The sequence below is a fragment of the Lithobates pipiens genome, unplaced genomic scaffold (genome assembly GCF_037356315.1).
Source record: "Lithobates pipiens isolate NorthernLeopardFrog02 unplaced genomic scaffold, aLitPip1_a1.2 Scaffold_23, whole genome shotgun sequence".
Taxonomy (NCBI): domain Eukaryota; kingdom Metazoa; phylum Chordata; class Amphibia; order Anura; family Ranidae; genus Lithobates; species Lithobates pipiens.
In genome coordinates this window covers 128,966,782-128,992,596 of record NW_027507785.1, presented here as the reverse complement: position 1 = coordinate 128,992,596, position 25,815 = coordinate 128,966,782, and the positions used below count along the sequence as shown (strand labels likewise).

Below are 25,815 nucleotides of genomic sequence, written 5' to 3'. Positions count from 1 at the left end.
TGAAAAGGATAGCCCCCTCCCAAATTTGAGTGGCGTACCCAAGTAAATACCACCTTACTCAAGGAAAGGCATATCTTGAAATCTAGGAGGTACCCCTTTTAAATTGAACTATGAGACCCATGTATTCAGGTTACAGGGTTAGCTCCAATGGCCCTTGAAGGCCTATAACAGTGATGGCGAACCTTGGCACCCCAGATAGTTTGGAACATTTCCCATGATGCTCATGCACTCTGCAATATGAGCATCATGGGAAATGTAGTTCCAAAACATCTGGGGTGCCAAGGTTCACCATCACTGGCCTATAATAATTCTACAATCAAGTGTAGATAGGCAAAAAAAAAAAAATCAAGATAATTGATATGTCTACATTGTAAATGATATGGACACCAAAATAAAAAACACAAAAAAATAAAATAAACAAAAATAAAAAAAAACTTTGCTGAACGTTGTCGGTTTGGTTTTAGTTTAGGTTTAAAAAACAGTTCAGTGGCACAGATTTAGGGTTGCCTCTACGATTTCTTTTTGTATACCTTGCTACTAGAAGAAAGTTTTGGTTTATATACACGTTGAATACATTGTTTATAAGTGGTGGATATTGACACGTGCATGAACACGTTTTAATGATTCTTCTTGTTAGTATGATACCATAAATATGCAAATGAAAAACAAATTTGCTTTAAAAAAAAAAATATTATGGGGATATTTATTATACCAAAACGCACAACAGTGTTGTTTTTTTTCAAAATTTACGCTTTTTTGTTTATATCGCAAGTAATAAAAACCGCAGAGGCAATCAAATACCACCAAGAAAGCTCTATTTGTGGAGGGGAACGACATCAATTTTGTTTGGGTACAGCATCACACGACCCAAACAATTATCAGTTAAAATGATGCTGTGCCGAATCACAAAAATGGCCCGGTCATTCAGCAGCCAAATCTTCTGGAGCTCAAGTCGTTTAAAAAAAAAAAAAAAAAAAAAAAAAAATGGATAAAGGACCCTTTAGCAGCTCATGTTTCTTATCCTGACAAAATCCATTTTAAAAAGGGACATTCTTCCTTAACTACTATACTGAAGAGGCCTTTTCCTTTGCAAACTGGAGAATGTCTTCTGATTTTCTCAGGTATCAGATTTCTTTAAAAAAAAAAAAAAAAAAAAAACACACACACACACACACACACACACAATACATGTACACCTGCTACTCCATACCTCTTTCTAACATATCATCTGCCATAGCTGCAGCTAGTCTAGCATCTCCAAGCATCACAGGACAAATGGGATGGTCATTTCCAGAAATAGTGAAACCTGCAGCTGCCATCTTGTTGCGAAACCTATAATTACATTACAGGTTATTTAGATGTAAAGTTATACAACAGATTTGCTGTCAACATAAACAAAAAAGTTATATACATACGACTCCTCAAATTTATTAATGTATACCCTGATGGAGGCCAGTGAACACCAACATTACAATGGTCTTGTCAAAAAAAAAAAAAAAAAAGGGAAGATGTATCTTAGCTATTTTAAAGGGAGATTATGATTAGATATACCTCAGACATTTCCTTGCTCTAGGTTCCTATCCTCATCCCAGACCCAATTACAACCAACCCCACCTTGAGGCCCTCAGCATGTAAGCTTTTTTTTGTAAATACTTAAGACTAACAAGATCTTGTGGCATTAAAGCGGTGCTCCGCACAAAAAAAATAAAAATAAATTGAAAGCCAGCAGCTACACATACTGTAGCTGCTGGCTTTAAACATTAGGACACTTACCTGTCCTGGAGTCCAGCCATGTTGGCACCGCAGCTGATTTTCCCATCAGCTGTTGGGTGCTGCTGCCATCATTGCGGGTAAGGGTACCTGGCAGTGTAACCTTATGGCTTCATGCCGGGAACCCTACTGCGCATGCAACTGGCCCAGTGTCAGGAAGAGGAGGGAGGCCCGGACTCCTGGAAGTGGGAACAGGATACCTCAAAGACAGGTAACCCCCCTCCCCCCCCCCCCGAAAGGAGCCAATTGTGGCACCGGAGGGGGAGAGGAGACAAATGAGCAGAAGTTCCACTTTTGGGTGGAACTCCACTTTAACCCATTTATGCTTGAGGTTTATTTTTTTGGAATTTGAAATATAAATAACTCCCACATCACTACCCTTCAGATAATGGAACACGAGGCATTAATGGGTCGAGGTGCTGAATGAGACCGCTCTGGATCAAAGGAAAATATTGCAGCCAGAGCTGTTTTTTTTATTACACGTGAGAACACTCAGCACAATTTACACACTGGTATTTGAAAGCCAAAAAACAATTCATATTGCAAGCTGAACACCTGAAGTATGTTCCACACTACCTATAACACACAAAAAAAAAAAAAAAGGGGGAAGTGCCGCACAATGGCAGAATTATAACAGTTCTAAAATGTCCATATAAAGTCTATGTCAGAAACCGGAAACAGCAAAGATGCCCATCAACTGGTGGATAATGGAAGGGATGGAAGCGTGAGGACAGTTTTGTGGTGGACTCTCGGTACTGATATACAAAATCCAAATCTTGGATAAAAATGTAATTACATACAAGAAGATATACATAGAAGACAAAAAAAAACAAAAAAAGAAACGGTAAGCAAATACTCAAAAGGTTTCCCCATGAGATATCTGTTGATGGGGGGTTTCTCATAGATTATCCAGTCCTCTACTAGTTTTGCCGTGCATAGGCCGGTCTTTATTATACGTAATAACTTATTTAATTTTTATCCAAGATTTGTATTTTGTGTATCAGTACTAAGACAGTCCAACACAAAACCTTGTGGGTTGGAGTATATATGTTTGGTCAGTCTCAGCAACGGTCACACTCCCATCTCCTCCCCCTTTTTCCCCCTATATCATTTTTGGATGATGGTACCTTTTTATGCCTAGGTTTTGGCTTTGTTATTTGAGGCTATACTCAAAAATGTCCTAATTAGTGGATAATGCATGTGACAAAACAGCCAGGTGTACAAGGGTGTTCAGTCCTGTCACCAAAAAAGTAAATGTGGCCACTCATCTTAAACAAATGACCACTGAGCTAACAGGCAGGTCAAATCGGGCTGTCCCCTACAGGGGGTATAACTAGATTAGGATGCCGCTGTTCCGTGATATTGAACTCCTCGAATATATGCAAAGTTAAAAAAAGAGAGTGGCCACATTTACGGTTTCAAACACCTTTACTGAAAAAGATGCTAAAAACACTCACAAAATCCAGCACTTGGCTGTATGCATGTAAAAATTCTCGATAAGCGAATGAGCGTTATGTCCTGGGTGGGAACCGCGTATGGGAGGAGAAGCGACGTTGCTGACATCACCCGTAGCCGTCTTCAGATTGACTATCTTTTGATCAACTTATTGAGAGTTCTGACATGCATACAGGTGAGCGCTGGATTTTGTCAGTGTGTTTTAGCATTTTCGTAAAAAAAAGGGGGTTTAAGAAGGTGATATTATAGTGCTCTCTATTTCAAAGAAGAACACCCCCAAAAAAAATAAGTCAGCAGCTACAAATACTGTAATATTTAATATTAGGGGACGTACCTGTCCAGGTATCCAGTGGTGTCCTCACCCAGGCTGATACTTCAATTGGCTACTGGTGCTGCCATTTGGACTAAGGGAAACCGGTAGTGAAGCCTTGTGGCTTCACAGCCGATTTCTGACTGCACATGTGCGAAGTGCACTGCGATTGTGTGGGCTGAAGTCTTCTGGGACCTGTGAAGTGGGGGGTGACTAACTGTAAAAGCCAGCTACCCCCTCAAAAGGCACCAAATGTGGCATCCTCTTTTGAGTGAAGCTCCACTTTAATTTTGCATATATTTGGAGAGTTCAATACCACAGAACAGCGGCATCCCTATCCAGTTATACTCCAGTTAGATCAGGGGTCATTTGCTTATGGTGAGTGGGCACATTTTCTTTCACTGGAGGGACTGCACTCCCTTATGCGCCTGGATGTCTTATGTCACATGCATTATCCACCAATCAATGGGCATTTTTGCTGATCCAGTTTCTGACAGGATTTGTTTGGGACATTTTAGAAGCGTTATAATAAAAAAAAAAAAAAAAAGTTCACTAGATTCCAATTCGACTTTGATGTGACTTTACACTCTCTGGATCAAAGTCACACCAAAGTAGTGCAGGCACCTTTTCAAAGTCGCGACGTTGATGTCCAAAGTCGCATGACAAGCCACACAAGTGTGAATGAAGCCTTAAAGTGAAACTTCAGGTAAACAGCTTAACAAAGTACATATACAATACTTTCAAACACTCTGCCACACTTCACAGCCAGGAAGATGTTACTACACTTTATCAGTTTCATGGCTTCCTTGGACACCTCCCTACTCATTGAACAAAAGGAAATTATGCTAATTATCCACAGAGACAGCTGAAGATAGAGAGGATACATAAAAAGCCACAAAACTAAACCAGAAAAGAAGGGCAGTGCAGGAGAGGTGTGTGAATCACAAAATACACTAAAAAAGAATGATATATGTCTGTCTTACATGTCTTCTTACCGTGCAGTTTTAGCAGTCATCGACTGAGCAATTGTATTGTTTTCCATCAGGAGGTCAAGCGCTTTAGAGGCACTGCCAACCACAGCCGGAGGAAGTGTATTGGAGAAAAGGTATGGTCGGGAACGTTGCCGTAGCAAGTCAATCAGAGGCTTTGGGCCTGTTGTGTACCCACCTAGGGGGATGAAGAATTATCACGTTATAGCCAGTAGAAAACAGTTAGTTAAAGTGCATCTAAACCCGAGAACAAATGTTTTGGATATTGCAGTTTACAAGTCCTTTTTTTTTTTTTGTTTACCCATTACCACACTTCCTATGCTAGGGTTACTGTGACTATGAATGAACAGCATTGTCTCTCCAAACAGCACGCTCCTAATTTGGGCTATTGAACACCACCCCTCACTCTATAACATAAATAGGATGTATTCTGTAGTTCAAAGAGGAGATACGGGTGCGCATGCGCGAGGCTTCCAAGATGGCCGCGATCATCTAAAGCTCCGCTGCCTCGCGGAACAACGGAACCCCTACCGCACGGCACGGCTACCCTTCCGCTTCCCGAGCTATAGGGGCGGAATCCCGAAGTGTTGGGGCACATTTCTGAATGACCGGTGGACTGGCTAAACGCAATCTCGGCCCGCTGTTCGCTTCATTGGACGTGAGGGAGACATCCAAGATGGCCACCGCAGCACAGCTCCTGTCTCAGGATCACAGATCCGCAGGCACAGTGGATTTCAGGTCAGATACAGACTTTCCTCCCCTCCACGCCACCCCAGGCAACCCCAGGGGTCTTCCCAAGGAAGCCACACCGTCCCCGGCCTCCACGGTCTCTCTGCTGGAACGCACCATCCAGGAGTTCTCTCCCTCCCCAGCGGGGACCCACAGAGTTACCCAGACCGCCATGGCCCCCCACGAGGCTGCTCATACAGACCCAGTCTCCCACATGGATGCCCTGTTTGGCAAATTCTCTGAATTATTAGAGAGGGGCCTCTCCCAAACTGCCTTGCAAATCACGGGGGAATTGAAAGCTGATTTTATTAACCTAGGCTCCCGGATCGAAACGATCGAACATAAAATGGAGGATACCATAGCCAGATCCATCCAAAACTCCAGACACATCTACTCAGTACAGGAGCAATTGGACATAGCCATGGCCCGTATAGATGACCTCGAAAATAGGTCACGCAGATATAACGTCAGAATTCGCGGGCTTCCAGAATCAATAACTGATGTGTCCAGGGCGGTGCAAGACCTCATTCAACAGCTAATCCCTGACATCCCAGCTACTAAGCTTGAACTTGACCGGGTCCATAGAACCCTCGGCCCCCCTAGGAAAGATGGCACCCCGCGAGATGTTCTGGCCAAGCCACATCACTTCTCGGTGAAAGAAGAATTCATGAAGAGAGCCAGATCCCTGCAACACGTCAAGTACCAGGGTCACCAGGTTCAGATCTTTGCGGACCTCTCCCCCTCCACGATACAGAGACGGAGAGCTCTAAAACCCCTCTTGCTTGCAATGTCCCACAAAGACATAAAATACAAATGGGTATTCCCTTTTGCGGTCAGGTTCACGGACAAAGGGAAGTCTTTTGCCTTCTCCACTTTTCCCGAGGGGGAAAAGCTCCTCACCAAGCTGAAAATCATCTCTCAAGAAGCTGACATGGACACTTCTAACCCTAGCCAGGGATCTAACAAACGACCCACTCCTAACAGCCCACAATCCCCGTTGTGGACCTCCGGAAGAGCCAAGAAGGTCAAAGATAATGCACCCACCTGAGCAACTTCCAATCCCATTATCAGTCTCTCCATTTTGTGACTGACCGTCCGAGGTCCTGGAGAGGGCAGGAGGTCTGCTCCCCAAACTTGGAAAGTTTGGCCCTCCAACCCGTTTTGCCCTCCCCTTGCCTAGGACTTGTGATACCCTTGTCCTACCCTTATCCCCATTGCCTCCAATAATCCGGGACGCTATGCAGTACTTTGTCCATCTAATGGACTGCCCATAACCCCGCATATATTTTTTTTTCTTTACATACCCTCGAAATGGGCCCTAAGGTTGCTTTGAGGATTTCCCAGGGGGCTGCATTCCTCAACACCCCCCCTGAACGTACCATCCTTCCTTATGCCTTAAGAACAGCGTTAATCTCTTAGCCCCAGGATCTTTTAGGCATTATGTTTAGCCGTGCCTCAAAAGAAAAGTTTCTTTTTATGTATATTGCAGCTTTTATGTTATTGTTATTTAAAGTTGATTTCACAGTTCGGGTAGTTACCCGACTAGGGGTCCCCAGTTCCGCGAGGGACCACATGTGTAACTCTCCCTCCCTCGGCCTTTCCCAGGCGTCTGGGGGTCGGGACTCCTGACCTTATGGGTCGGTTGTCTACATTGTGTTTGCTTGGGATTTCGGGGGGTGTCTCCTGCCCTGATCTCCTCCTTCTCTTCTCAGGAACCCTTTCTTTCCTTGCCCTTTCTCCCCTTCTCCTCCCCCTTGATGGTAAGCTTCCCCCGTTGAATGTTTGCATGACACTATTTTTTTTCTCCTCAGGTTGGGCTGAGCCAACCCAGTCGACATGGTATCCTGGGAGACATCCTCGGGCCACCGATCTCAATGCCCTTACCAAGAACCCAGCTATAGATTGGGTAAGTGAGGTCGTTTTTAGATGCTGGGCTCCCCCTCTGCTCCATGGCTGATCCACAGGCTGCTAGGCTTAAGATAGCCTCCCACAACATTCAGGGTCTCAATTCCCCCATCAAACGGAGAAAAGCCCTCGATTACTACAAATCCCTGAAACTGGATATAATTCTGCTTCAGGAAACCCATTTCCCTATCCGGTATAGTCCCAAGTACCTACATGCCCACTTCCCTCAGTTCTTCTTAGCCAATGCGGAATCCAAGACCAAGGGGGTGGCCATTTTGATGGCCAAAACATGCAATTTCATTAAGTGTTTTGAAAAAGCGGATCCGGAGGGCAGATTTTTACTTGTAAAGGGCACTGTGGGGGACCAACTTTACTCCTTGGTCTCCTACTATGCCCCGAACACGGGTCAGGCCAAATTTTTTGAATCCATGCTACGCATATTAGCACCTCTTTTAGAGGGGACGGTTGTTGTCGGAGGAGACTCTAACGTCGCCTTTGATCAAGGACTTGATAAATCCTCCCCCTCACGTCCCCGCTTAACCAGGCCCACAAAGGCAAGCTTACGGATTGCCAAATTGCTACACGCTCATGGGCTATCCGATGTCTGGCGGGAATTAAACCCCACAAAGAGAGACTACACTCACTTCTCAGCGCCTCACCAATCATATGCACGTATAGACCACGTATTTGTCCCCTTCTCGCTCCTTCCCAGGATGCTCAAAGCCTCCATCACTGACACAGTGATCTCAGATCACTCTCTTGTAATTGTGACGGCCCTGGGGGGCTCGAGTGGGAGACATCCTAGGCATTGGAGGCTAAATGAATCCCTCCTCTCGGAGCCATCACGAATTATAGAACTCGACAAAGCATTGAAGGAATATTTTTCTATTAATGCGACTCCTGATGTCTCCCCCGAGACCCTGTGGGCGGCACACAAAGCTTACATTAGGGGAAAATTCATGCAATTGGGCTCTCAAATAAAACGGGAAAGGCAATCAACCATCCTGAAGCTAGAAGAGGAATACTCTAAACTCAGAGCTCTTCACAAAAAGGACCCCCTCCGTACCCCCACGGCCATACTAGACAGGACTCGCTTAGAACTAAATCTCGCCCTCACCACGAAAGCTGAAAAATCAGTTAGGTGGGCTGGCCACAAATTTTACTCACAGGCGGATAAAATAGGCACTCTCCTGGCCAATAGACTCTCCCCTAGAACCAAGCTGAGCACCCTCCCTCGGATCAGAAGCGCGGGACTCCCGCCCACGTCTAATCCGGTCACAGTTTTGAATGCCTTTCAGAAATTCTACACCTCTCTCTACAGTAGCTCCCCACCCCCCAAAGATAACCTCCTCCCAAAGTTCTTGGAGGGTCTGCCCATCCCGGCCTTATCGGACGTTCACAAACAAGTTATGGAAGCCCCCTTCCAGACAGAGGAGATACTGGAAGTCATAAAGACTCTTAAAAAAAGCTCCGCCCCTGGTCCCGACGGCCTTTCGATCCCTTATTATAAAGCTTTTGCCAACACACTAGCTCCCCACCTGGCCAATCTCGGTAACCATAAAGCTAATGGAGACCCCCTAGATCCCCACCTTAACACGGCGTATATCACGGTCATCCCCAAACCTGGCAAGAACTTGGAAGATGTCAGCAACTACAGACCGATTTCCCTTATTAATAATGATCTCAAAATTCTTACGAAAGTTATGGCCAATAGGTTAGCCTCCTTTATTGGACGCTATGTCCACAAGGATCAAGTTGGTTTTATTCCCGGCAGACAGGGACCTGATCAAATTCGGAGGGCGATCGACATTATCTCCATTTTGCAGTCTAATTGGGAAGGGGGATCCGGACAATCTGGCTTCCTCCTTTCCTTAGATATTCAAAAGGCTTTCGACTCGGTCTCATGGCAGTACATCTTCCAGCTCTTTGACAGGTGGGGATTTGGGGCTCGCTTCCTTGGCCTATTACAGGCCTTATACTCCCAGCCGAGGGCCCAAATTCGAATGCAGGGATACCTTTCTGAGCCAATTCCCATCACCAGGGGGACCAGACAGGGGTGCCCCCTATCCCCCCTCATATTTGCAATAGCCATTGAAACACTGGCGATCGCAGTCCGCCACAATATGGACATTAGAGGTGTCCAATGCGGTAGTCAAACGCACAAGTGTGGACTCTTCGCGGACGACATACTGTTGTTCCTCACTTCCCCCCTCACAACCCTACCCAACTTATCCCGGGTATTGGACGACTTTGCCAAGGTCTCAGGCTTGAGGGTTAATTACTCCAAGTCTGTGGCGTTAAATGTTTCTCTCCCCACTCACCAAGTCCTCTCACTCAAACAATCCTTTCCGTTCCAATGGAGTGACACTGCCATCCAATACTTGGGTATCTCCCTCACACCTAAAATAGAGATGCTATATGCCCACAATTACCCCAAATTATACAGACAGTTGGCAACCGACCTCTCCTCATGGTCTAAACATGAATTATCCTGGCTTGGCCGGATTAACTCCATAAAAATGACCCTTCTCCCCAAAATCCTGTACTACTTTCGAGCCCTGCCAATACCAGTTCGGAAGGACCACCTTTGCTCTCTGCAAAGCAAAATACTGAAATATATTTGGGGTAATAAGGGATACCGTCTACCGCAAAACACGCTCTTCCTGCATAGACGCAGAGGGGGGCTGGGTCTGCCTAACCTCCACAAATACTACCTTGCAGCTCGCCTAGCCCAACTCTCCTCGATCTACTCCACATATGAGAAACCGGACTGGCAGTCCATAGAACGCCGTGCGGTACCCTCCTATACACTAGATTTTTTATTATGGTGCCCGCCCAAAGCCAGGCCGCCCATTATGTCCCCATCCCTTTCTCACTCCTGTGCCCTATGGGACGGCCTTCGCAAAGAGCCTTCCCTAGTCTCCTCTATAAGACCCCTTGCTCACATTTTCCGTAATCACGACTTCCCCCCCGGTCTGAACATTGAGGCCTTCAGATGGTGGTTGGACAAGGGACTATACCGGATAGGTCACTTTTTTAATTCCAGGGGTCCGATTTCCCTAGCTTATTGTATCGAACACTTAGAGCTACCAGACACAGAGAGGTTCCGCTTCCACCAAATATCTCACTATTTGAACTCACTTTGGAAAAACAAACCCCTTCCTCCTCCCTTTACTGAATATGAAGCCTGGTGTGGTGGAGTTGGGGAGCGGAGGGGTGGTATTTCAGTGATCTACACGGCTCTCACTTCCCCAACGGGTAAATCCCCCTATATGACGGCTTGGGAATCTGATCTCCAGACGTCTGGGAGTCTCGAATCCTGGCAGCTGGCCTTAGCCAGATCCTTTCGTGGGATCCAGAACACCTCACTAATGGAGGCTAGCATCAAAGTGATAACCAGGTGGTACCTCACTCCAGTAAGGCTAGCCAGAATATATCCCACGGCTAATCCCTTATGTTTCAGGGGGTGCCAACTTCGCGGCTCCATGATCCACATCTGGTGGGAATGCCCTAGACTCCGTTCGTTCTGGACTAAAATATTCAACTTGATTTACTTAGTCACAGGCTGCCGGGTTTCGAGAACTCCAGAGGTTGCGTTACTCAATACCCCGATTCCTTTGATGTCTGGTAACATTCAGAGACTTACTTATTTTATTCTATTAGGAGCCAAAATTGCGATTGCCTCCGCATGGAAGCAACCCAAACCCTCCTTCCTCGCAGTTAAGAGGAAGATATCGTGGATAATGTCCCAAGAAAAACTATCAGGTATTCTGTCAGACACCACACCTAAATTCCGAAAGGTGTGGGACCCTTGGGCCCGCTACATGGGAATCTCTCTGCTGCCGGGGGTGCCCCCAGGCCCTCCCCTAGGAACCAGACCTCACCCATAAAGCACCCATTCTTACACTGATTGTGCAACATTCCCTCGCTATATCCTTCCACCCTTTCAGGACATAGCTTACCTCCCCCGACCCCTCTGTTCTCCTCTTCTCCTCTTTACTTTTCTTCTCTGTCCTTCTAGTCGTTCTAAGATTTTGGTTTGCTCAACAGAGCTGTAATTGACAGGTTCACCATACAGTCCAATTTATTATTGCGGTACCCACGGCAGACGATCCTCCGACTGTTTTTCCCCTCTGCGGGGGAGGGGCCTGGGAGGACACTACCTCATCCTTGCACAGCAAGTTCCCTATTAGGGGTGTCGGGATGGGGGCTCCTGGGAGTTACCCTAATAGTTTTACCTGGTGGGCTCTCACGGGGGGGACACCCTCCGTTTACCTCTTATTGATGTAGCCCCTCGATAAGGAAGGGCTTGCCGACTGTACACTCTTGATAGTATCTGTTTTGCACTAATGTCTCATGTTCTTTATTTTACTTACATTGTGACAGCAGGCCCTCCCTGCTATTGCTAGATTGTGTACTGTTTTACGTATGTAAGTGCCTTGATATAAAATAAAATATTTTGAAAGCAAAGAGGAGATACGGGCAGGGCTCATACTAAAGGCTTGAAATTTCAGTGCAGCGTACACAGGAAGTTCCAGCTCACTGGATTTCTGACCAGATCAACAGGTATTTTTCTGTACTGTGCAGAAGAGGTTTTTATTTAAAAAGAGGAGCTCTACCCAAAAGGGGATGTTCTGCTTTAAGGCCTCCTCGTCTCAAAATGGCCATTTTTTTTTTAAGGGAGGAGTGGGTACCTAGTTTTGATAAGTAACCTATCTAAGCGGAAGTTCTTTCCCCTTCCTCCCCACACTCATCTGGGACCCAGAAGACTGGAAGACCATTCACATGCGCAGAGTGGCGCGCTCACGTGCACTGGGCACCTGACTGAAGTCGCAAGTTGAGATGCCAGGGAGAGAAGACGAGAAGGAACAGCTCAGGTGAGCACGTCGCTGGAACCTGGGACTGGTGAGTGTTTATAAGGCAGCAGCTACATAAACACCAAAAAGAAAGAAAGAAATTAGTTTATTTCACAATGATAACACCAAAGACACCAAACTGTGGTCACGTAGACACATTTCACATAAACATCTTGTGCTTAATCATTAGGTAATGATTAAGCACAAGATGTATGTGTGAAACACGTCTTCGGAAGTTCTGGATGTGCAACCATTTCTTTCCTCTTTACAAGTTTCCGGAGGTGGGCCGGGACTAACACTCTGCAAGATACTCCAATCAGCCTTTTTTTTTTATACACCTGGAGCAGCGGTTCTTTTACATGTATACAAAATTACTGGAGCTTCTCTTAAATTTTGTGTATCTACAGTTTAAAGATAAAGTAAAACAGGATTTAGGACTTACCGTAAACTTTACTTGGAGTACATTAAGGGACACAGGATAAAGTAATTCTGCTACACTGGGTTATGCGGATGCCTTCAGAATATTGGACCATGGCAAACAAAGCTGTAAGACAGCCCCATATAACCCCTCCACTTCCATCATGCTCCACTCTTTTGGAGAAGCAATAGTACATAGGAGTGGTCCAAAATATCAAAGAAGAGGTAACTGTGTCCCTTTAAAGCAATACTAAAGGCAAAACTTTAAAATAAAAAAAAGATTATACTTGCTTGCCGTGTGCAAGAATATTGCCCCCACCCCCCCGTACATTCCACACCACCTTCCTTTAAGTGTTCCCATAGCAAGCCACTTGCTATGGGGGTACCCATACAAGCACACTCTTAAAGCAGGCTGTGAGCATCCATAGACACACACAGCTTCAGTAAGTCCCACCAATGTGCTCTGCTTACAGGAGTTTGACTGACAGCAGTGGGAGGCTGTATCTGAGAAACCAGGCAGTGCTGCAACCGGGACAGTGCCTTAGTGATGAGACAAGGTAGGGGTGCCTTTTTTACCTTAATGCAAGAGGCGCTCCAGTCTGGGGAAAAAATAAGTCAGCAGCTACAAATACTGTAGCTGCTAACTTTTAATATAAAAGGACACTTACCTGTCCAGGGATCCTGCGGTGGCGGCACCCTGAGCCGATTTAGTCAATCTGCTTCAGGTGCAGGCGCTGGCATTGTAAGTAAGGGAAACCAGCAGTTAAATGGGTTGTAAACCCTCAAGGTTTTTCACCTTAATGCATTCTACAGTGATGCAACTGCCCCCGGAGCCCCCCCCCCCCCCCCCCCCCCAACTACCTGAACCTGGCCTTCCCAGTGATGAACACACCAGGTCCAGCAGGTGCCTCGGGTCCTGATTGGAAAGGCTGATAGCAGCGCAGCCATTGGCTCTCGCTGCTGTCAAATTTAATGACGGCGGGGCCAGGTCGTGCTGTCTGTGTCAAAAGACACAGCAGCAGGACACGGGAGCGCACCCACATGAGTGCCCCGAGAGAGAGTGGCTCTCCAATGGGGCACTCAAGAAGAGGAGCCAGGAGCGCCACTGAGGGACCCCAGAAGGGAAGGATCAGGGTCACTCTGTGCAAAACCAACTGCACAGAGGAAGCATGACATGTTTGGTTTTTTTCTACTTTTTTTTTTTTTTTTTTTTTTTAGAGGAACCTTTAGATAGCCTTGAAGGTTTCAGGCTTCACAGCTGGTTTCCTATGGCTCATGTGTGAGCTGTGCTGTGCTTTCTGAATGGTCCAGCCGACTTCTGAGACTTGTGTGTCCCAGATGGCAGCAAGTGGGGGGTGGGGGCGGAAATCCTTGTGGCGACCTTACCCAGAAGTGGGAGAGAGTACCTGTCAAAACGAGAAAGTGCCAAAATGTGGCCAGGGGTGGGGTGCAAACAAGCAGGGCTTACCCTTTTGGGTGGAGCTTCGCTTTAAGCGAAAAAAAAAAAAAAAGTTATTAACCACTTTAATGTACTCCAAGAAAGATTTTATGGCAAGTCAAAAACCCAGTTGTTTTCTTAAGCGTACAATAAAGGCACACAGGGTGAAGTAATTCTGGTACATTGGCACATCCAAAACCAGTCCAACCAAGGCTCCGTTCACATCTTTCTGCCCACGATTCAAAATAGCAGCAAAACGCAGGACGCCTGTGTGATCCCTGTCACTTCTAATGGCACCCCGATCACAGTATGACTTTGCCACGATTTGCCAGGCAGCAATCGCTGCAAAAACGCGCAAGCAGAATCGCAGGATGCCTGTCGCCCAAAAGAAGTACAAAGAAAGTTTCTTCAGAGCCTTGCGCTGTGACTGGCGGCTCCCACAGTCACACAGCCTGAGTCCACGGCCCTGAAAGGAAGGCGGGTCGAAGATGAATGAGTCCTCCAGGGGTCACAACGAAAGTTTCGTCTGCAGGCAAGTCTGACATAATGTACTAGTATGCGATGCATACTAGTAGATCATTTTTTTTTTTTTTTTTTTTAAAGCACCCCATCCCTCTGTGCATGAGCGCAGAAGCAAACATACGTAATTTGCGTCCGCACATGTAAACCGTGTTCAAACCACACATGTGAGGCATCACCACGAGAGCAATAATTCTAGCACAAGACCTCCTTTGTAACTCTTAACTGGTAACCTGTGGATATTTTTAAGTACTATAGTTTGTCGCCATTCCATGTGTGCGCAATTTTAAAGCATGACATAGGGCATCTATTTACTTGGCGTAACAATCTTTCACATGATTTAAAATAAATAAATTAAATAAATCGGGCAAACTTTACTGTTTTGTTTTTTTTCAATTCATGAAAGTCTTTTCTCCCCAAAAAATTGTATTTGAAAGACTGCTGAGCAAATACAGTGGGACAAACTATTGCAATCAGGGCCGCTGATAGAAATCATGGGGCCCCGTACAGCCTACCTGACGGGGCCCCCCTTCAGCTCCACCCTGGCCCCGCCCCTAGTCCCTCCTCCAGCCCCACCCCTGGCCCCACCCATTGCCCCTCCCCAGACCCCGCCTTGAAACACTGAAACTGCAGTGCGGTGCGAATCACATCCGGTTCACGCTGCCGCAGCGGTGTGGACCCAGCCTAAAGGCTTTTAAAGCGTCGTCTATGGATAATATAAATTTACCGTAGTGTTCTGCCATTCCACAGGTGGGCATCGTTTTAAAGCATGGTATGTTTGGTATCTATTTACTCGGTGCAACATCTTTTATATTTAACAAAAAAAAAAAAAGGGTATTCTTTTGTGTTTACATGTGCTAGAATTCATTAACCACTTGCTTACTGGGCACTTAAACACCCTTCCTGCCCAGACCAATTTTCAGCTTTCGGTTCTCTCACACTTTGAATGACAATTACTCAGTCATGCAACACTGTACCCAAATGAATTTTTTGTCCTTTTTTTCCCACAAATAGAGATTTCTTTTGGTGGTATTTGATCACCTCTGGGGTTTTTATTTTTTGCGCTATAAATGAAAAAAGACAGAAAATTTTGAAAAAAAACGCATATTTCTTTGTTTCTGTGACAGAATTATGCAAATTATTAATTTTTCTTCATAAATTTTGGCCACAATTTATACTGCTACATATCTTTGGTAAAAAATAACCCAAATTAGTGGATATTATTTGGTCTTTGTGAAAGTTAGAGTCTACAAGGTGTGGTGCGAATCGCACAAAATTGATCACATCTGATGTACTGGTGGCCTAGCTCGCTTCTTGTGACCCGAACAAGTCAGGAAAGTAAAAATACCCCCCAAATGACCCCTTTTTGGAAAGTAGACATTCCAAAGTATTTAGTAAGAGGCATAGTGAGTTTTTTGATGTCATATTTTTCCCACAATTCTTTGCAAAATTAAGATTTTTCATTTTTTTTTTTCTCCACAAAATTGTCATTGTAATAGGTTATTTCTCTCACATGGCATGTGTATACCACAAATGACACCCCCCAAAAAATTCTGCTACTCCTCCTGAGTATTACAATAGCACATGTGTGGGACTTTTTCACAGCCTGGCCACAAAGAGAGGCCCAACATGCAGGTAGCGCCATCATGTGTTCTAGGAACATAAATTACACATCTAACTTGTTGACTACTTATTACACTTTTGAAGCACCAGGACAATGACACGTGACACTGATGACAGATGGCACTGATACGTGGCAATGATGACACTTATACGTGGCACTGATGACAGGTGGCACTGATGACAGATGGCACTAATATGTGGCACTGATGACACGTGGCACTTATACGTGGCACTGTTGACACGTGGCACTAATACGTGGTACTGAAGACACGTGGCACTGATGACAGATGGCACTAATACGTGGCACTAATATGTGCCACCGATGACAGATGGCACTAATACATGGCACCGATGACACGTGACACTGATGACAGATGGCACTGATAAGTGGCATTGATGACACGTGACACTGACAACAGATGGCACGTGACACTGACAGGTGGCACTGATGACAAATGGCACTGATACGTGGCACTGATGACAGATGGCACTATGTGGCACTGATGACACGTGACACTGACGACAGGTGGCACTGGGGGCAGGTGGCACTGACGACAGGTGGCACTGGGGGCAGGTAGCACTGGGGTGGATGGCACTGGGGCAGGTAGCACTGGGGTGGATGGCACTGGGGCAGATGGCACTGGGGCAGATGGCACTGGGGCAGATGGCACTGGGGCAGATGGCACTGGGGCAGATGGCACTGGGGCAGATGGCACTTTTTATTTGTTGCTTTTTACTTTTTACCACATCGACAAAACAATTATTTTATCTTTTATGCCTCAAGATCAAGAATACACAGACACCTCACCTTGTCCCCAACTTCTCACCTCGATCGCCCGGCCCCTGCTCTCTCTGCTTCTGGTTAGTCATGTGTAGAGAGAGAGAGAGAGAGAGGATTGGGCATATCACTCCGCAGCATAACCTTTCTATGTTAATGCTGTGCGTTGTGCGGAGCGGGTGCAGAAGATGTATTCCTCCGCGCCCGAAAAAGAAGAAAGAGTCCCCCCCACTTGCGCACGGGTTAGTTGTGGGACGGGTGGCGGTGTGCTGGAGGAGGAACTTTTTTTTTTTTTTAATACATACAATTTTTGGCAGTTAGGTTGCCCGGGCCCCCCTGCTGGTCATCACTGCCCTAGGGAATAAAATGGCGAACCTATGGCAGGCATGCCACAGCTGGCACACCAGGGGGATCCCCCTGCCAGGCAGTCACTTCCAGCTTTTCAGTGACAGGATCTTGGGTTGGCCCCAAAGGGCAGGAATTAGTGCCTTAGCGGTGTTCAGCAGGTGGGGGATGATGGAGCGCTTGTACCGGCCCACAGGATCTATAGTAGCATGGAAAAGAATGGTCCAGGGTTCATTAGGGAGAAGGATGCCAGGAATACGTTCTATAATCTGGATGACGCTACACCAAAACGGCTTAATAAGGGGGCATGACCACCAGATGTGTGCATGAGTGGTGTTGAACCCACATTTTCTCCAGCATAGCGGGGAGTTTTTTGCCATCTGGTGAGCAATTTGTAATTAACTTCAGCCATTTGTGAGGCATTGGATGAGACATGGGTTAGTTGTAGTACCTTCCTTTTTTGTAGGCCTGTGAGGCTCGTACTTAAATCTTCCTCCCATGTAGCCAGATAGGGCAGGAATGAGCCGTGGAGGAGTCCGATGAGGGCCTTATAGAACAACGAAATGCAGTGCAAGGGAGGATCCTTGGGGTAAAACACTACCTCAATTTCATTTAGAGTCTCGGGACCTCTCAGTGGTCGGGGCAAGGATGGCAGGAAGCACTGTAATTGAGCATGCAGGAATGTAGTCGGTTTGGTGCCGAGTATGTCAGATAAAGGCTTAATGGCAGTGTTCGAGGACCTGGTGTAGCATCAGGGGCCCATCCGAGGACCAGGCACGGAAGCCCGGATCTAGCAGTCCTGGTAGAAAGTACCGATGGTGAAGAAGTGGCATTAGAGGGGAGTTGTAAGACCAGGAGAACTGTTTGTGTAAGTTGTCCCATATAGCCAAGGTGGAGGAAGTAAGCGAGGAGGTTTCAGTGCCAAGATGTCTGTGTATGCGAGGGATCCACGGTGCAACCGTAAGGTCTGCCCCACATAAAAAGTGTTCCATGGCCACCCACAGCTTAGCATTAGCAGCGTACTTCCAATCTGCTATCCTGGAGAGTATGACTGCATGATAATACATCCTAAAGTTTGGTAGGGCCAGGCCCCCAGCAGCTTTGGCACGATATAAGATGTCCCTGGATACTCTGGGATGACTGTTCCTCCAAACATAGTGGGAGATCATGGTCTGTAACGTTGCAAAAAACCTATGGGTACCCCCATGGGGATCATTTGGAATAGGAACAAGACTCTGGGCAATATGTTCATTTTAATTATGTTAACCCTCCCTAGCCAGGAGTGTGAGAGGTTCTTCCATTTTCTCAGGTCTTCCCAGATATTGTTCAGTAGTGGGAGGTAGTTATATCGGAAAAGGGAGTGAATATTTGGTGTAAGGTAGATTCCTAGGTATTTCATACTGCGCTGAACCCATTTAAAAGGAAAGAGGGGCCGCATTAGATCTGCTTCTCGTCTAGGGAGATTAATGTTTAGAACTTCCGATTTAGAAAAGTTAATTTTAATGTTGGAGAGTTTTTGGTAGGTAGAGAGGGCCGACATCAGATTAGGCAGGGAGATACGGGGCTATTGAACAAAAAATCATCAGCATACGCTCCATATTTATGGGTCATGGGACCTATCTGAACCCCCAGAGCCACTGGTAGGTTTAATTCTGTGTTGGCACTTTGAAAGAAATAAGTTTGTTTTGTGTTGGGGTTTGAGCACTCGGGCTCAAAAAGGTTTGCCATCACTGCCCTAGGGTCTCTGCTAAAATAACAAAATATAAAATAAAGTGGTTTGGGGGTTCCAAGTCATTTTCTAGCAAAAAATACAGATTTTACCGTGTAAGTAACAAGTGTCAGGAAAAAGTTTAGGCGTGCAGGGGTTACTTGATGGTAGGCGTGTACTGACTGCTGTTTAACATGCGTTGGAATGCGATTGCTGAACTCTGAACTACATCCCCAGTTATAAGAGGGTGTGCAACACTTATGCAATCACATTATTTTAGCGTTTTATTTTTACTTTTTTTTTTTCATGCAAGTTGGACAGTTTATAGGTCACATTAACCACTTAAGCCCCGGACCAATTGTCAGCCTAAGGACCAGAGGTCTTTTTACAATTTCGCACTGCACTGCTTTAACTGGTAATTGCGCGGTCATGCAATGTTGTACCCAAATGAAATTTGCGTCCTTTTCAACCCACAAATAGAGCTTTCTTTTGATGGCATTTGATTGCCTCTGCGATTTTTATTTTTTATGATATAAATGGAAAAAGACCGAAAATTTTGAAAAAAAATATATTTTATACTTTTTGTCATATGAAAAATCAAATAAACTCAATTTTAGTCATACATTTAGGCCAAAATGTATTCAGCCACGTCTTTAGTAAAAAAAATGTCAATAAGCGTATATTTATTGGTTTGTGCAAAAGTTATAGCGTCTACAAACTAGAGTACATTTTCTGGTATTTATACAGCTTTTAATTTATGACTGCCTATCTCATTTCTTGAGGTGCTAAAATGGCAGGGCAGTAAATTACCCCATTTTGGAAAGTAGACACCCCAAGCTATTTGCTGAGAAGCATGTTGAGCCCATTGAATATTTTTTTGTCCCAAGTGATTAAATAATGACAAAAATAAAAAATAAAACGTTTACAAAAAGTTGTCACTAAATGATATATTGCTCACACATGCCATGGTTATATGTGGAATTGCACCCCAAAATACATTTTGCTGCTTCTCCTGAGTACGGGGATATCACATGTGTGGGACTTTTTGGGAGCCTAGCCGCGTACGGGACCCCGAAAACCAAGCACCGCCTTCAGGATTTCTAAGGGCATTCATTTTTTATTTCACTGAGCCTGAATCTGACAGATGAGCGACTTCCTCTTCACTATCTGTCATGCTCAGAAACGTGTAGGCCTCTTCACTAGTGTACCATCGCTTTGCCATTTTGGGCTCTAAATTTTGTGGTACACTAGTGAGATTCAAAGGTAAAAACGCACCTAGGCTGTCAGCGACTATATAAAACGCTACCAAAAAAAAAAAAAAAAACTGTTAGCGATCGCAGGGGTATAGGCCTGACTCTGCAAATGCTGCAGTTATGTGTTTAGTGTTTTGCAAGTGACAGTGATCGATTGATACTGCACTTGGGTGGGCTGAGCTGGGCTGGGCAGAGGGGCAAAACGCAGGTGCTAGCAGGTATCTGGACTGATCCCGCTAACAATGCGTTTTTTGGAACCCCCATGCATTGTTGGGACATGTCTTGCAGGATTCTAGACAATAGCATGGAGGAGTTATTTTGTTTTGAGATGAAAAGATCAAGCATGCAAGCAGCATTGTCTTGGTCCTGTGTATCTGTTGACCTTCCAACTTTCAGAGACATGTGTTGTTTGGTTGGAGAGCCTGTGTTTGAGGCTTCCTACTTGATGTAGCCTAAAATGTTTGCAAGTGTTCATGTGGGGTCTCAAATGTGTAGTTTTGTGGGAATAGTTTGTGTAGCTAGTGAAGAAATCTTGTTTTGACGGGATTAACAACTACATTTCATGTGTTAATGGCGCCATTTTGTTGTGGCCTGGCTTTCGTCTGTCCATTTTCTGTGTGTGTGTGTGTGCGTGCGTGTGTGTGTGTGCGTGTGTAAATCTCCACTTTGCACTGAATTTACTATCTTTAACTTTTATCTTTAACTGAGTTTTTGTACTTTTAGCAGTGTGCGTTTTTATTTTTAATGGTTTTGAGTTTTATCACTAGATCTGGGGTTTGTATTGTATAGCCTGCAGTAGGAAAGAATGGCTTTGGTTGACCTCCTTGAGCCATTTTTTTTGCAGGAGTTTTTGTTGCTATTCGGTCTCAAAACTTGCGGTTTGACTGACCAGGGGATATGCGAGTCAAGGGGGATTCCCTCCCATTTGCAATATGGGGGTTTATTCCACCCTTTTCTGGACAAAAGTTTTTTAAATTGCTGAAGTATATATGATGTTAGCCATAGATTTTTTTGAATGTCTTGATAGACATAATATGAAACAAGGCTTCCCCTCCTTCCTCCTGTTCAGGTGTGCAACAGGAAGTTGGTGGGAGGAACTTGGGGTCTTGACTTGTGTTTGGAGGTATGACAAAATAATTTTGATTTTTAAATGTAATTAATTAAGGTTTGTACTGCAATACAGTTTTGAGTAGAGAGCAAACAGGAGGCATCCACATAATTGTTGTAATAGCTAGGTACAGAGAGAAGCCACATTGTTCAGTAGAGAAAGCGAGTGTAAGTGTTCTGTGCAGTTTAGTCTGGCAACGCAGTGTACAGTCGCATAGCGCAATGTGCTTGTGAAATGCATATACTGTGAGGGTTAGACACACAATTCAGGAGTTGATCTGTGGTTGTTGACTAAACATTTGGCATAGTTTTGTAGTTCTGTGCCAAAAGTGCTGGGACGACAATCCATAGTGTTGACACCTCGGTTAGGGTTTCTAGTTGGGGACTGGACCAGATATAGTGGAAGTAGTCTGTCAATCCACCGTAAAACAAGACACCGGGCGGTGCCCTCCTAAATGGGTGCAATGGTTTCCCTAGATGCAGGGGTAAGACGATAAGCCGATTCGAATCGCCATGGGTAATTAGCAATCAGTGCAAGGGAAGGAATGTGAGGCTTCCCACAGTCAGACGGTTGCACAGTACATGAAGTCTAGTTTTGGGGAAAAGGCATATGGTCAGAGGGTACAGTAAGGTGCATTCCTTTTGAAGGTACGAGATCCTGAACCTTGTTGTATTTTAGTAAGAATGTGAAAGTAATGGTTACAGAGGGTTTAGTTATTGCTGGTTGTGAGGAATGTCAGTGACAATTTACCAATGTACACAAATCTTGTACTGTTTACCATTCTTCGCAGGTTAAATATGAATGATAGAGTAATACGTTTTGTTTATAAGTATCTTTTCAGGTCCAAGGAGTTTCTGAAAATGTATGTACATAGAAAGCAGGTGTATAAGAAGATAAAAGTATCATAGGCTATTTCACTGTTTCATTGTTTTTTTTTCTGCACCATTCTAAACCCTGCGTGTCTTCCTCCAGTTTGTAATGAGGGGAGTTGGGGGGGGGGGGGGGGGGGGTGATAGTGGTGATAATGACAAATTTTCAAACCAATAATACTAACTGCTCTAATTCCAGCGAAGTTTGTAACCTAGTAGGAATGGCAGGATGAGGAGTATCTTTGTTAATTTATATTTTTTTGTTATTTATATTTTTAAAGTGTATTTTCCCAACTAGCTAAGAAAGCAAACAGGACACATGGCTGAGTCTCCACCGAGCTCTAGTGCCCCAGCGATGATGGCGGTACATGTTATATGTGATGTTCATATTGATGTGAGGAGTTTTGACATACTAGCAAAATCCAAACAGACACTTGTCAATAGAATTTAACAATACATTTCTAGAGGGTAAAATTTGTTATAGAATTTAATAGCTCTTTTATTAAAAGACGGCCCATGATTATCTGTTGGCCTCCAAAGGGGGGTTTCTGTGAAATCACAGGAAAAGTTTGTTATACCTGGATCAGAGATACTAGAGACAAAGTTCAGGCCCATGTGGATAAGGTTTAGATCCCTGGAAGGCAAAGCCAGAGCTATAGTTAGTGAAGGTTGAAGTCCTTTTAAGGGTCTGGGAATTTTTGGGGATTCAATTTTTTTTTATTTTGGAGCGGATCATAGTTGAAGGAAGTAGGGGTATACTCATGTTATTTTTGTTTCTATTCCTTCTATATGCCGTGATGAGGTGCTACTGTTGCCTGATTGGATGAGTGAACAGAGTCGGAGATGATCATGACGCCCTGAAGCCCAACCCAAGTACAAGACTCCGAGAATCCCAGACCGACTAGCCTCCATGTTCTCCTCTAAGTCATTCCTTCTGAAGAACAGAGTCTACATGTCAAGTGTTTTCCTTTTTATGGACTCATATGGACTGATATGGACTGTAAGGACCGATTCATTTCCAGGTGTAAGAAGATAATCAAGATTAATCGAGGGACACATGGGAGAATATGACAAAAGGAGGAACTCTAGTGGAAATTTTATGAAGATGTATTTTAATATGTATTGTCATAGTGTCTCCCAGTGTTAGTTCTCCCGCAACCCGACTGGGGCAGACCGACGCTGGTTGAGATCCATTAGGTAGTGGAAAACTTCCTGAAATTGGAGTGAGGATATGTCTGACAGTGGGGGGGGGGGGGGGGGGGGGACATTATCGGTTTAGCACATGTGCGCTCGTGTCACCCCTGTATGCCTGATCAACATATTTGAGGTGCCATGATGTACACCTGTAGATAAGCTCCCATCAGCAGGTCATTGTCATTAGTCATTGGTTGTTTTATAAACTCATATCCTGCGTTGACAGTCACATCCTGTGTTGACACATCCTGTGAAGGAAGCAATTGGCTGTTGGAGCCAGGACTTCCCATTTGTGACCTCTTTTGTGTGTGTAAATAAAAGAGCCAGTGCATGGCTCAGGAGTTATGCTGAGACGACGCAAGTATGGTCATGTCTGTTTACTGGGGAAATGCAGGAGACAAGGGTTAAGTAACATGTATTATACCATTAGACTGAAAGGGCGCGTTAGCGCAGGCGAGATTGATTATAGCCAAATCTCCACCACAACAGGTACAGTGATTTCCGCAAAGTGATTAAATAAGAAAAAGAAAAAAAGGCACACAACCACAATTTTTGATCAATTTAAAACAGGGATATAAAAAGAGGTACTAGACAAATTTATATAAATAAGTAAATAAAGTGACATCATGCTATACTAATTGTTCATAGAACTGACCTGCAGCTCCCCCCAATGCCTTGCCGAGTGTAGAATTCACAATGGTCACTTGGTCCATGACTCCAAGAAGCTCATCTGTGCCCCTGTCAAAAGAGATGACACTCAAATACATATGTTATCTTCAGGAAGCTGTGGTATAGCTTCACTTGAAAATAAATCTATGAGTTAACTAAATATTGCAGGGGGATTTAGATTGTTTTATGCAACAATTACACATTTGTACAAGTAGCACATAATGAGGTGCAATGCATACTGTACATACAGTGCATTTCGTAATTAGCATTCAGACAATAATTATGGATAATTTTGAAAAGTAATGCTGTAGAAACATGGAAATCCCAAATTAAATTGCAACTAACTATGCATTAATTTGCCTAGCCAAACACAAACACATATACATACGCAGACCTCAAGCCAGATACTTCTATTTAAATAGGAGTTGATTTTACTGGTATCATGTTTCAATCTACTAGATTTACTCTATTAGATAAGAACACTTACTATCTAAAAGGGCCACAAGTATTTAAACTGTTTGTTTGTTTACAGGTTCAAAAACATAAAAGCTGCAGACCCAAATGGCAGGTTGAAAGGGCAAAAACGCCAACACTATCATTCTCTTTTCTATTACTCCATCACTATGATTATAATTATACAGGATTTATATAGCGCCAACAGTTTGTAACTGTAGCGTCTGCCCTCATGTTTTAAAGCGCTGCACAATAACTTTCATGATGGTGACACTACTCTTGTGCAAATACAGGGTGGAGATAGGTTTAGAATCCTGTGCAAATGGGAAGTCTATTGGATATTTTCCCTCAATAACAGTCTACCTATGGGCCTAAATTTGAGTGGGACTTAACCCATTACTATGACTAAGTGTTACCACCGTTTGTTTTTTTAACTTTATTTGGACATCCTTAAAGCGTTTTTTATACACCTGTAAGGCAAAAAGGCATAATGAGCTAGTATGCACCGCATACTAGCTCATTATGAAATACCTTAGAACGAGGCGTCGGTAACTCACCTGGTCCATGCCGAGGGAGCTGACATGTTGCCTCGGCAGGTCTTCCAGGTATCGCAGCTTCAGCGCTGTGAGTGGCGGGAGACGCGATGCAGTCACTCCTGCCCACTGGAGACTTCTTTCCGGCAAGGTCCAGCGCCTGTCGGGCTTTCAGCCGAGAACCCCCTGTGCGCATGCACTGCTGAAGTCAGCGGCTCACTGCAAGGAGAATATCTCCTAAATTGTACAGGTTTAGGAGATATTCTTTTTACCTACAGGTAAGCCTTATTATAGGCTTACCTGTAGGTAAAAGTAATAAAATGGAGTTTAGCTCTCCCGTTTTGCCGCTCTTTCAAATCGATTTGAAACAGCTACCCATTCATTCCAATGGGCAGAGTTTTGGGAGCGCTAAATACAACCCGCCCCAAAGATGCTGCTTGCAGGACTTTTCGGAAACATCCTGTAAGTGCACCACCTTAGTGTGAAAAGACATGCTGGAATGAATGGGAGGCGGTTTTCAGGTGCTTAGCAGAGGCCATTTCCAGCGATAAAGCACCTGAAAAACTGCCCCAGAGAATATTTCACTAGTCAATGACAGTTATTAGTTTGCCCTTGTTCATTCATTGTCTGTAGTCACACAGTGTTTATGGTGTACATGTCTTTTTTCTCCTATTGGAAGGTCTTTTCTTCATTGGAATGTAATTTTTTCTTTAATCTGAATTTTGTACTGAACTTTTCTTGTTTTTTCTTGTCTGTATTCTGTTTTAATCATATGACTTCACATTATTGTTGGTTTAAAAATGGCAAAAGTCTCTCTAGGACGATTCCTGCAATCACTCCATTAAATTCACCTGGACCAGCATGTGATCCACCTTATATAATAGAGTGTATTGT

At 44.6% G+C, this 25,815-nt stretch overlaps 1 protein-coding gene across 1 annotated transcript in view; it reads right to left on the bottom strand.

Annotated features, from left to right (window-relative positions):
• Positions 1-25,815, bottom strand: part of GCAT (glycine C-acetyltransferase) — a 90,160-nt gene that overhangs the window by 10,056 nt on the left and 54,289 nt on the right. The window contains exons 6-8 of the mRNA XM_077452340.1: positions 23,922-24,004; positions 4,531-4,702; positions 1,211-1,332 (exon numbers count right to left, since the gene is read on the bottom strand). Coding sequence (XP_077308466.1) covers positions 1,211-1,332; positions 4,531-4,702; positions 23,922-24,004 — 377 coding nt within the window. The remainder of the gene's footprint in view (positions 1-1,210; positions 1,333-4,530; positions 4,703-23,921; positions 24,005-25,815) is intronic.